The sequence below is a fragment of the Mangifera indica genome, chromosome 10, assembly GCF_011075055.1.
Source record: "Mangifera indica cultivar Alphonso chromosome 10, CATAS_Mindica_2.1, whole genome shotgun sequence".
NCBI lineage: Eukaryota > Viridiplantae > Streptophyta > Magnoliopsida > Sapindales > Anacardiaceae > Mangifera > Mangifera indica.
In genome coordinates, this window is record NC_058146.1 from 5,878,073 (window position 1) to 5,892,548 (window position 14,476).

A 14,476-nucleotide genomic window follows, 5' to 3' on the forward strand; every position below is an offset into this window, starting at 1 on the left:
GAGTCTTGCTCAATAAATATTACAACAGAGACAATTAGAATTAATAATATAACTCTATTATCTACTATAAAGTGTTTATTGATTAAATACAAGTGGATTTTTAACATAATTTGCTTTATTGCTCAAGAGCCTACATCTAAGGTTATATTATTAACAACTTTAAAAAAGTATTTTGACAGAGCATAAATGGTGTTTATAAGAGAGTTTGTCTTAAAGACTCGATTTTAGAGAGATGTTTAAGGAAGATACCTGGTTTTTTCAGAGAGTCTACTCGTCTATCTTATGTGATCTAGTAGTCGGTATGAGCATATTGTCATTTTTTTTTTCTCCTTCCATATTCTTTGAGTGATTCTTTACATTTATAGGATGAAAATGAAAAGTGATAATCTTTTCGATTACAATTCAAATTTAAATTCAAAAAATGATTTTCTATTACCCGTCATGAAGATATGTTAGACATGAGATAAGGAAGAAATATAACTTGATATGTTGCTTTCTCAAAGTAAAAGACATTTACCTGCATGTCAAATTATTGATCGTTACTCTTATAACTAATCGCTTCTTAAGATGTCACTCTATAAATTTGTTACTATATTACATTAGTAGTAGTTTCAAATATGAAAACATATGAGCAAGCTAAGTATCAATGTTAATCAATGTTTAATAAACACCCACATTGAACAAAACCTTAATTACTACCTAAAGTAAATGAGTAAGTCGTATTTCCAAATTGTTTTTCTTCTAATTATTAATTATTAGCCAATGTTTAAACCAACAAATTGTAAAAATAAATTTTTCAGAGAATCCTAAGCTGCATGTGCCTGAAGCTAAGCCGATCACAATGATGTAGTAGAGTGTAAACCAATAAGAACACATCCCAATTCAAACACTGCAAATTCCTTCTTGCTTCTTCCTTGGGGACCATTTCATTAAATAAATCTGCCAATATTTTTAAGTAATAATCCACATGCGATTTTCATTATATATATTATATGTATTGAAGTTCATCCAATGATGAACCAACTTAGTCTTTCGATTATAATAATACGTTGTTTTCAGTTTCCAGAAATACACGAAAGAACAGACTAAACATGGAATCTCGGAATATCTGAGGAATCTACCTTTGTTGCAAAGTTATACAGTGAGGCAAATCCCTTCATAATAGGAAAGGTCATTCATCATTCACCATGCATTATATCAACTAGAAATATTCCTATTTAAAAATACATAATACGTATCTTATGATACGATATATATAAAAAATAAAGTATATTGAATTAATATAATACATATCTTAAAATACAATATCCATTATTGATCTAGATCGATATACTTTATAAAAAAATAATGATATAATAAGGGTATACATGAAAAATCTTAATCTTTCGAAGGTATTTGTGATAGTTTTTAAAATGATAACGTATTAATTAAATTTTTTTATTATTTTATTTTTTAAAAATTATATCATATGATATGATATAAAAAAATTATATTTTTAATATATGATACGATACGTGATTCGACTTTTACACTTAAGAACCAATCGAATTGAGATTATTGACCAGGGATAGCAACCTGAGGTGTGAGTTAGGTAACCTTTGACTAGGAGTAGCTTCTTGATTAAATAACCTATTAAAAAAAATGAGAAGAGTCACAAATTTTATTAAGTTTCAATGCTTTCAGTCTAATGGTGATGAGGTTGAATGAGAGGGATGCCTATTCTTAGGGTACAAGTTCACTTCGAAATAGCGTATAGGAATGAAACAATACTATTGATTTTGTTTGGGTACATAAAATAATATAATTATAAAATTATAATTTAATTATTCAACTGTTAAATTATATTATAATTCAATGAAAATGAAGCATTCAACATTTAGATCACAATCCCAACTAATGAACGTGGGGTTATCTCCAAAAACAATCCAAAATTAGCCAACTAATAATAGACCTACAACAAACTGTCAACCCCAACTAATTCAACTAGTCCAACCAAACTCAATACAACCAAATCAATAAGCCAAACAGCAAGCCTAAAATAAACAAACCCAATTAATCATAACTCCAAAATTTTAAAGTAGACGCCGAGATGAAAAGTTGAATCGCCAGAGATGGTGGCAGACGGAGGGGGTATTAAGGAAGGTCATTTGACTCTCTTTGACTTTTTCAAATTTTTTACAAATTTAGATAAATTTTATATTATATCTTTTGTATATGTTTTAATTTATATGTCTTTCTTTTCATTTTGAAAAAAATTAGTATTTTACTCTCATTAGTTCCAATGGACAGTGGTGGTTTAAGTTTGATTTGAATAAAAAATAATTTTATTTAACTCAAGTTCAATTTGAATTTATGATTCAAATTTATTATTCGGATTTATGGTTTTAGTTCTTGATTCATTTATAAAACAACATTATTATTTAAGTAAAACAACGTCAATTTATCATTGAGTTATGAACTCAAACCACAAATCAAAATCACTAATTGGAATCATAAATTCGAGCCAAACTTGAGCCACAAATTCAAACTATAAATTTGAGCTTTCAATTTGAATCGAACTCAAATTAGACACCCCTAATTCAAGTTCAATTCAGTTTAAAAAATGAGTGAAATCTTCTTATCCGAATTTAGCATGAGTTCAAATTGAATAAATTCAAACCGGTTTGAATGAAGCTGAGCCAATTTATCAGACCAAGTTAGGTCAATTTGGATCTAACCCAAATTATGTTTATTTTGATTTAAAATTTATTTGTATTATTCTAACTTTGAATCTCCTAAGTTTTATTTTTGAGTCCACCATTGATAAGAGATATAAGAGTTGGGATATCAAATCGACAAAGAGATAGATTGTTGGAGATCTGAGAGGTTCCAATTGTTAACCCAAAAAAAAACTTGAAAGATAGAAATGAGAGTTTCCATTCATAGTTGAAAAAGAGTGACATGATTTTTTGTGGTAGACAAGTGAGAAGGGACGTAGTAATGCACTCGTCAGTCACCAAAAACTAAAGGAGTAATCGAAAAACAATAGTAATACCAAAAATTGAAGGATCGTTAAGAACAACATCAAAAAAGAGAGAACCAGTGAAAAGAAACTTACGACAGCTGGAAGCTGAGATAACATCGATGAAAAAAAAGAGAGTTGGGAAGAGTATCTTCATTTGTGTGGGGTGAAATGAAGGTTTTCAAACCTAAGGGGTGGCTAATGCAATATAAAAAATATGAAAACCTTAATTTCAGGGGTGAAATAATCTATTTTAAACGAATGAGACACAAAAGGTTATTAAGGCTCTCATACCATTTGAGATCAATGGAATAGAATTTTTTTAATATATTATGTATTGATACTTTGACAAATTTATACAAGAGCAATACCCTATACAAGGAAATCAAATAAGTATATAATATGAAAAACGATGTACAAAAATTAACTATGAACGATTATATTCTAACAATTTTTGTGCAAAAAAATTATGACATCTCTAAGCTTTTCAGGTGGATACGAACCGAATCAAGTTCGAACATTCATTGGCTCAAGTTTGACTTAAATAAAAAATTATTTAATTCAAGTTTAGTGAGTCAAACCTAAGTACAGTTTGAGTTTAGTTCGAATAAAAAAGGTTTAGATCAAGTTCGATTCGAGTTCATATTTCAAATTCATGTATCTAATTTGTGGCTTGTGTTAATGATTTATTAACAAAACGATATTATTTTAATCAGTAATATACAAAATAATGTTGTATTGATAATTATTTGACATAACTCAAAATAAGTTACAAGCCAAGTTGAAACAAAATCAAATCATTCCTAACTTGCGAGTCAAACTCTCCCTAGCTTTAATTTAGCTGGGAAAATGGGTTAACTCTTGCATATTAAACTTAGCTAAAATTCAAACTAAACGAATTCAAACTGAGTTGACTTTTAGAACCAAATTAACCAGTAAACTTAAAAAACTCTAAACTAAAATTTAGAACTACTACTATTGTCATTCTTCTTCTTCTTTTTTTTTTAAGAAATTTGAAATAAGAAAGAACATTATTTTTGCCTATTAATTAACTTTGGTGAGGCAGATGAGAGCTTTAAGAACTCTGATTAGTAATGGAAATTTGCCATCTGCAACAACTAATTCATACGCGAATATGCGATAGCATAACCCATTTCCACTTAACACATTCAGGTGAATGGCCAACGACAAAGAACAAGTCATTTCATTCAATTCAGCCACGTCCATGTGAAAGACCAATGACAATGAACAAATCGTTTAAGTCAATTCATCTCCCCTCTAATTGCTATCAACCCACCACCAAAATATTAATCATGTCCACAAAAACTTAATGAAAAGTCTCAATGAATCAATATTCTTTAATTATGAGTCTAAGCGCTAGTAATTAATATATAATAAAATCCTTCATAATTTATTGTTCATGGATACAGATTCGCTGAATATAGAGATATCTAACAAAATGAGATTAGCTGAGAATTGTTATTGATTCAAAAACTCAGACCTCTAATTCTTCAAACTTTGTTGTAATAGAAAACTCAAAGATGACGAAGCTGGCCAAGGAGGGAGGGAGAGAGAATGCAACCAAAGACAGTGAAATTCGTTAGAAAGTGGTGACGGAAAAAAACCCTAGGGAAGACAATAAACTTTCAAAACCTTACACAAACATGTTGTCCAACACAAAAAAATTACGTCTAGCAATATAAACACCTTAAATACGACACTTAAGCAGTTGATAAGATAGCACAAAAATTTACATGCTTATTGCCTAAACGAGTTGTTCAATCACAAGCAATTTAATAAACATGAAGGAACAAGAAACATTTATAAAACAGCTTTTTTCTCAGAAAATTGAGCAACATTCAAACCTCATTGCTTGTGATGTTATTTTGTATATAGTATTAAAGTTTATATAGAAGGGAATAATTATAAGTATTTTATAATATAATGCAATACAAATAAAAAATAATATATATTATAAAGTATATCGAATTAATATGATATAGTAAACGTATTATACGATACAATACATATTCTACGATATTGATCGATACACTTTTTTTTATAAAAAATGATGATTTAGTAGGTGTATATAAGAAATCTTAAATTTTTAGTAGTATTTGTGATATTTTTCAAAATTATGATATATCAATTAAATTTTTTTATAATTTTATTTTTTAAAAACGGTATCATATGATATAATACTGATACATGATGCTAAAAATCAAATTTTTGATATACGATATAATACACAATTCATAAAATACATCAAATTAATAGGATATAATGAAAGTATTTTATGATTTAATATATATTATTGATACTAATTGATATATTTTTTAAAAAAAATAATAATATAATAGGTGTATATAAAAAATTTTAAATTTTTAAAACTGTTTGTAATATTTTTCAAAATAATAATATGTCAATTAATTTTTTTATTTTATTAATATTTTTTTTTTATTTTTTAAAAACTATATTATATAATATGATATTTAATATATAATATAAAAAATTAAATTTTTATGCATAATACCATATACAATTTTCCTACGGCACTATCAAGGGACAGGAAGGTCAATTTTGAATTGATTAAGACTTGTGGGCGTCACAAAAGTTTAAAATGTCGCCGAAAACGTAACGAAATGTTTGACACAAGAACAAACAATCACGAGAGTCCACGTGGAATGTTTTCTCAAGACACGTGTTTTATCAGTCTAAACGACATCGATTTTGTCTCCAAGTACGTTACTCTCAAGGTTGTTTCATTTCCCTTTCGGTCCAATTGTTTCAAATATCATTTTGCCCCTCTCATTTCAAAAATTACTTTTAAGTCTATTCACTGAATAAAAACTTACTGGACTATTAATTTTATATCGAAAAAACAAAATTGTATTTATTAAAATCAGAAAAATAAATATAGTAAATGTATATTAATAAAAAAATACACATTAGGTATTATAAAATTATAAGTAAAAATTTATAAAAAAAATTAAGCGTTACAAATTGAAATAATAAACACTTGGAAATTAGTTAATTAAAATTAAATATATTTGTTAAATTTATATTGTATAATGTGTTTAATTAATTTGGATTTGTATTATGCCACGTGTTTTTTTAAATTTAGTGTGTTTTTGGAATTGTTGTAGTTTAATATAATCAATTGCGTTTTAATAAAAAACAATAGAAATGTTTTGTGAACAATTTTTAAAATCGTTTAAGTTTGAACTTCATCATAAAATAATCCAATTTATGAAAGGATTTCAAAATCAAGTTATTTTCCATATGTAATAAATTAAACTGCAACATAATGTTTATATTAAATTTAGCTTATTGAATAAATTAAGTTGAATAATTATTTTTGGAAGGCCAAAAACTTCCCCCCCCCCCCAAGGTATAGTGAAATTCCAAATTTATATCCTCCAACTTTCAAAAACCTAAACACTCATCCATAAACAAGTTTCTGTTAAAAATTTCAATTAAGGTTAGGGTTAAATTATCATTTATTAAAAAATTTAAAAGTTTTATCACATTTTCTCCCTAGGTTTAGAAATCTTACACTTTCCCTCAATCCAAGGTTTGAAAACTAACAAATACCCCCTTAGGGTTTGTTCCTCTTCTCTCCAATGTCGATTTGTCATTTCTAAATGTTGACATTCTTCTCTCCCACCATATTTATCCCTCCTGTCACTCTCCCTTTCCTTTCTCCCATCTTTAACCAAGATAATAGACAAAGATAATTTTGTCTTCATCTCAACCTAAAATGACTAGAGAGGGAAGGGAGACTGACCGAAGGTAGAGATAAAGTTGGAGGGAAGATGGCCGATGGTTGGAGATGACGAATGTTATATACATAAATTTGTTAATTTTTTTAATGAAATAATGAGATTTTTCTAATTATATATTTTTTAAAATTTTTTATATTAAATGATTCAATTATTTTACACATTAATTTGATGCAAGAAACTTTTTTTTTTTAATTTTGTTTTCATGGGCCTCAAAAAGATTAGATATTAATTATAATAATAGTTTATGATTGTTTGAATCAATTATTTTCTTTGTAGTGGAATGTTTTTATAGTTTTTCAAAGTTTAATATATTCAAAATCCGATTCAATTTAATGAACCGTTAAGAAAAATTTTTGAAGTTCGAATGTGTAGGTCCGAAGCTTGAGCCCAAAAAAATGTTACAAATTTTATTAGCAAGATAAATGAAAGATTTGACTACCAAATATCAATTTTCAAAGCTCCATTGTCTTAGAAAGGAAAACAAAATAATTATGGTGAAACAACTAAGCCATGGCCAAAAAACAATAATTGTGGTTGAATAAATTGATCATGTAAGTAAAACAACATAATTAAGATGAAAAAGAAATTAAGAAGATAATTAGGTAACATATGGTTATAATAGAAAGAAGTGAAAAGAAAGTTAGGCAAGATAATTATAATGAAACAAATTTCAAAAAATATTTAGCCAAATTAATTTCATAACATAATTAGATATCATGATTAGTTAATTTTCTTTATTAAGAAGCAAATATATGTAAGTATTTGTAATAAAAATTTCAAAAAAAAAAATATTTAAGACAATAATTACTTATTTAAAGTTTTTAAAAATTTACCGTAAACACATTAAACATATATCTACATTATATATATTCAATAAAATTGTGTACTCATTTTTGAGTATATAAATACGTACATACTTATATGTATTATCATGTGATTAAGTGATTTTAAATTAAGAATAAAATAACATTCAATTACGTAATAATATATATAAATATATATCTATTTATATACGCAAAATAAGTACATATAATATTACTCGTAACCATTTAGTGTATCAATTTTATATATAATAGGAACCCTATGTAGGGGCCTAGTATGCCAATTCCAAGCATGAGCTTTTAGGCCTTTATTTTTTATATTAATTTTTTTTTTTACAAATTTAAAATTCTAAATTTTATTATATTTCTTGTTAAACTTCTTTTTTTTTTTAAATTTTATTATACAGTTAAATACTTTAATTAAAAAAAATTAACTATAAAAATGTAAACAATACTTCAAACTTTAAAATAAGTTATAAATAATAAGTATGATCAATATAGTTTGTAACTGAATAATCTATGTGCACTATTGATTTATGGTTAAGTGATTAAAAAATGCAAGGTACAAATTACATGGGAATAAATTGATAATTAAAAAAAACTATTTAATTTATTAGCAATGTGTATAAAATAATAATTGTAATAATTTATTAGGGTTTCCAATTTAAGATTTGTCGTTTATGGTTTACGGTTTAGAATTTATGATTTATGATTTACGGTTATGAGTTTAGGATTTGGACTTTTAGTTTACGGTTTATGGTTTTTAGTTTAAGGTTTACGTTTTATGGGTTAAGATATCAGTTAGTTGTTTAGGGTTTACAATTAAAGATTTAGGGTTCACATATTAGATTTTAGAACTTACAGTTTAATGGTTTATGGTTACCAATTTAGATTTTAAGTTTACAGTTTATAATTCACGATATTCAATTTAGGGTTTATAGTTTATCACCTACTTACCTACTTTTTCTAGAGAAATTAAAATATTATATTTTCTACCAATTCAATCTAAACAACTAAATATTATTTTCATTTTAATATAAATTTGACGTAAATAAATCATTTTTATAACTAAATTAATTACAAAACAACAATAACAACAACATAAGATTCACCACTATAGAAAGAAATATCAATTTTTCAATTTTAAATCTTCAAACAATATATAAAACAATATGATGAAACGTTATTTATTTGAATTAAAATGATTTTGATGTATGATGTATTTGATTTTGAACTAAATTTTAGACGAGAATATAAATGAAATAAGTTTGAGAGATAAGGATAAAACAGACATTATGTTGAGATTCTAAGAATGATTGGGTATAATTATTTTAAAATATTTACTTACTATATTAATGATAAAAGATATATTTTTGTTTTGAAAATTTAATAAGGATAATATTGTAATAATATTAAAATTATTTTGATAATATTTTAAAAAGGTGATCATTAGATTAGTCTGTATTAATTGACACATCAACATTCTATTATTAGAATATTTTATTATCTAACAAATCAAATAAGGTAATTTTAATTTTTATAAGTAATTTTTTAAATTATTTTATTCTAAAATGTGTGTTTTTATTATATTACTCTTATATTATTTGTAATTAGAATATTACCAAAAATTTTATTATCTAATTAACCAAACAATATATTATTATTAATAAAAAATAGATTATTAAAATAATATTTAATAACCATTAACCAAACATTGCCTTAAGTGTTAATTTTTTTTATTCTAAAAGGTGTATTTTTACCATTTTAAAATAAATTTAACAATTAATTAACTTTTTTTAATCAAGCCGCAGGACTAAAAATTAATATTTGAATTTATTTGGACTTATTGAAAACTCTCGAAAATTTGTATTCATCCGAGGAAGGAAGTCATTATAAATCCGTGAGAGAGAGAGAGAAAGCGCACAGCCTTTTGTTTAGATTCCTTTGAAGCTCCTGGATCTGCTACCAGCGACGCCGGCCATGTTGCTGCAACTTCAACTAAAACCTCTTCATAAATTCATGTTAGCGTTTCTCTTTCTCTTATTATCTAGCAGTGCTCTTTCATATAATCGCCCCCCTGCTCGTCCCCCCGTCTTTGTGAAACGTTTACTCTCCAGTTCATCGTCTCCAGAACAGGTAATTTGATTTCCGTTTTTGTTTCGTCTAATTACTTTCTGCGTTTCGATTCAATTTATGTTCTGTAAATATTAGATATTATGGAGAATACAGGAAGTTTATGATCTTTTCGTAAGGAATCTGCTCATTTTCTTCTTCTTCCTCCTATTACTGAGTTGAAGTTCTGGAGAGTTGTTTGTTTCTCTGGTATAAATTTTCTTTTATGGAATATGAAAATAAAAAGCCGAAAAGATAGGTTTTGGCTTATCATGCATTTTAAATGATTTATGATACCGTTCTTTTAAACTATAAAATTATACATTCTTATTTTTATATATAATTTATAAATATAAATAATATATTATTATATAATTAAATAATTTTAAATTAAAAATAAATTATATATTAATAAAATTATGTATATCTATTTTAAGTATATAAATATATATATTCTTATACATATTATTATATAATTAAATAATATTTAATTATATAAAAATATATATAAATACGTATATAAAATAAATATATATAATATTATTTTTTGTGTATATAAATTATACACACGTAGCATTGCTCTCCTTTCAAAATCTAATCGCAAACTTTGACTTATAAATGGTGCCGGCAAACAAGATAATGATGATGAAGAGATTAAATGACATTTTCACGGTAAGGTTTGCTCTTAAAAACATTTTTCATTGAAGAAAAATTATTATTTTATTTTTATTATTTATTTTTTAAAATCATCACATAATCTTAAATTAAATTAAATTAAAAATAAATATTTTAAATATTCAAATTATATAAGAATCTACATATTTCTTTTTTTTCATCTTTTTTCCATTCTTCCTTTCTTCCCTATCTGAATGATTATAAATAATAATAGTGATTGTATTAGTAAAAATATAAATAAGAAAATTAATAACATACAATTGTATACTTAAAGACAAATTATAATTTTTAAAAATGTTAAAGATATTAATAAAATTTTTTAAATGGTTTGAAGATTCAAAAAAGTTTGGAGTTTTTTTTGAAAATTTTAAAAATTCAATATGTTAATTAATAGTTTTAAAAATGGTAGTTATAATTTTAAAAAATTGGATAAAATATGTCCCCTTAAAATTTTTTAACAGGTTTGAAAACTCAAAAAAGTTTGGAGTTTTTTTGAAAATTTTGAAAATTGAATGTGTCCATCAATAATTTAAAAAATGATTGTTATAATTTTAAAAAATCAAACAAAATATAATAAATTTAAAATATAAATATTATATTATAAACTATTAGAGTCAAAATAATTTTTTAAAATATTGGGTGAAAATAATAATTTAAGGAAAAAAGAAGTGTTTAGTATGTCATCCATAGGCGAAAAAGTGTGTTTTCTAGGTGAGAAAATGTGATTATTCTTTGAAGATTATGACAAGGATATGTATCATTTTTAGAATTAAGGTTATAATGGCAGGTATGTTGAATGTTCGTACCTGTATTTAAATATCAATAAAATTTTATATATATTATAATTTAAAAACGTAAATGATATATTATTATATAATTAAATTATTTTAAATTAAAAATAAAATAATATCTAATTATATAATGATATATTATTTATGTACATAAATTATATATCAAAAATAAATATATATAAAATTACTCTGTATGAAAGTTGATATAACTAACTCATGAAAAATTCAAGAGTGTTAGCTTGATATGGTTGTGTAAGAAAATGGTCAATTTGATCATGGACAATGTTAGGCAGAATGATTATATTATAAAGTCAATCTTCTAATTATTTTTGAGTATGTGTATTTATAAAATAACGAGATGTTATATATAAATAATGATATATTATTAATTTTATGTTAGATAATTATGGGATGGAATTGCATGCATGCAGGTGCATATCTCTCTGGTTGGTGAAGACAAAATAAGAGTATCATGGATTACCCAGAGTGAATCTGCTGCAACTGTGAATTATGGTACATCTCCAGGAGATTACAAGTTTTCTGCAACTGGTGATACGACATCGTATAGATATCTGCTTTACGAGTCAGGTCAAATCCATGATGTTGTTATTGGCCCTTTAGAGCCCAATACAGCATATTACTACAGATGTGGCTCTGACTCCGACGCCGAATTCGCTTTCAAAACCCCACCATCTCAGCTTCCAATCAAATTTGCGGTCATAGGTAATATTGCTTCATTTACTTTTGTTTTAAATTATAATTAATCTCACTCAAAATGAGGGGTAGACAAATTTATACTATATGCTCTTTTATTTTTCACTCAAACTATATTAAAATGACAAATTTCACCCTTTGAAATTAAAAAAAAAGGATAAATTCTTACAGTTTGTTAGGTTCTATTAATAAATTCAATTATATTTTGAGAGAAAAAGACAAAATTACCCGTATTAAAGAAAAAATAAAAAATACCCTTTATTCACAACAAATCATTAAATTGTAGTGTTTGTGTGAAGTGGTGTCTAGTGGCATTGGTAGTAGGATGAGAAACTTGTAATTTAATGGTAGTGAGAAAGTTTGTATTTGTGGGGAAGAAACAGAGGAGGAAAGTTGCCCTTGGTGAATAAAGAAAAAATATAAAATATTAAAATTAAAATTAAAATTAGACAAATAAAATTACTAAAATATCCTTTTAAAATAAAGTTAATGGAAAAAATATAATAGTGTGGGACTTTGCTGTCTTTCAACTTTAGGGGGTGAAAGTCTATCATTTCAGCGTATATTTGTCGGAACAATAAAATTATGTATACATATTTTTTATACATAAATTATGTATGTATCATTATATAATTAGATAATTTTAAATTAAAAATAAAATAATATTATATTACATAATAATACATTATTTATGTATAAAAAATATGTATATATAACATTGCTCCAATAAAAAATAATCACTCTCCCTTTTTCAAATAATTTTTTTATTTATAATATGTGCGATTATATAAGAATGTTCTTCAAATAATTTGTATAGGTGATCTTGGTCAGACTGGTTGGACAAACTCAACCTTGCAACATATGGCAAAATCCAACTACAGCATCTTGCTACTTCCAGGAGATTTATCATATGCTGATTTTGTTCAACCTTTATGGGACTCATTTGGGCGCCTGGTGGAACCATTAGCCAGCCAACGTCCCTGGATGGTCACACAAGGCAACCACGAGATTGAAAGAATACCTGTACTTCATAAAACTCGTTTCACCTCTTACAATGCAAGATGGCGCATGCCGTTTGAAGAAAGTGGCTCCACTTCAAATCTTTACTACTCGTTCAACACTGCAGGTGTGCATGTTGTTATGCTAGGATCTTACACTGATTTTGATCCTGATTCGGAGCAATACAAATGGCTGGAGCAAGACTTGAAGAAGATTGATAGGAAAAAAACTCCATGGATATTTGTTCTTATTCATGCACCTTGGTACAATTCAAATACTGCTCATCAGGGTGAGAAGGAATCAACTGGAATGAAGGAAGCTATGGAAGCTCTACTTTATGAGGCTCGTGTTGATGTTGTCTTTGCTGGGCATGTCCATGCTTATGAACGCTTTGTAAGCTTTCTTTTCCCTATTCTTCAATTTCCAACATCTTCATTCGTAAATAGGCTGGATAAGTCTGAGTTTGAGCTCGAGCTTGCAAAGTTCATTTCAAAGATGTTTGAGCTAAAGTTCAATTTGAGTTTTCGAACTCGAATTGAGTTAAGTTTTACTTGATATTGTAGTCAAGTAAAAATGATTAAAACGATGTCGTTTTTATTTGTATTGATCAAAACGACTTATTTTAGTCGATTCAAATCAAATTTTTGAAGTTTATAAATTTGATGAGTCGAACACCCTTAAAACTTGAGTTCGAAAATATTTAATTCTTAAACTCAAACTGGAGCTCAAGTTCACTTGAGCTGAGTTTGTTTAAACTGAATTCGAACTTAAATTTGAATAAACTCAACTCAAATCGAATTTATTTGTAAACCATTTTTTCTCTTCAGTTTCCATTAATTAATGCATCTTTGCGTGTGTCAACTTTAGACTCGTGTCTTTGATGGGGAAGCTAACGATTGTGGCCCAGTTCATATAACCATTGGCGACGGTGGCAACCGTGAAGGCCTTGCCAGCGAGTAAGTTTTTTTTTTTTTTTTTTTTCGAATGTGTTCATATTATTACTTTACTCATTCAATTTTCAAAATATTTTGAGGATTTTTATATTTATTTATAATTTTACTAATTAACCCAAAAAAAAAACAAGAATTAAAGAGAATGAATGTGGGCTAATTTTGTATATTTATCAGCTTCATGGATCCAAAGCCGGAAATATCATTATTCAGGGAGGCAAGCTTTGGGCATGGCCAACTTGAAGTGTTTAATGGAAGCCATGCACTCTGGACATGGCATAGGAATGACAATGACGAGTCTTTTGCTAGTGACTCCGTTTGGTTCACAAGTCTCTCGTCTAATCCTTCTTGTAAACTCAATTCTTAATATGGTGGTCAAATTGATTATCATATCTTATATAAAAAATATAATTTTTAAAATCGTATATCTCATATTATATTATATAATATGATGTATTTTTTTTAAATAATGTAATAATAAAATATTTATAATTTCTGAAAATTTGTCATTCCCAAAATTAATTAAATAATCTTGTGACATTATTGGATTAAAATTATGGTATTATATAATCAAAATTAATCACAAAATTAAAAATCTTATAATTGAAAATTTATATTTCATATACGC

General features: G+C 26.1%; 1 protein-coding gene across 1 annotated transcript; it reads left to right on the plus strand.

Moving 5' to 3' along the window:
- Positions 1-9,533: 9,533 nt before the first annotated feature.
- LOC123228163 (probable purple acid phosphatase 20) lies at positions 9,534-14,268 on the plus strand. The gene is made up of 5 exons (XM_044653442.1): positions 9,534-9,743; positions 11,617-11,908; positions 12,717-13,291; positions 13,766-13,854; positions 14,026-14,268. The coding sequence occupies exons 1-5, from the start codon at positions 9,588-9,590 to the stop codon at positions 14,213-14,215; spliced, it is 1,302 nt and encodes a 433-aa protein (XP_044509377.1). The 5' UTR covers positions 9,534-9,587; the 3' UTR covers positions 14,216-14,268.
- The last annotated feature ends 208 nt before the right edge of the window (positions 14,269-14,476 follow it).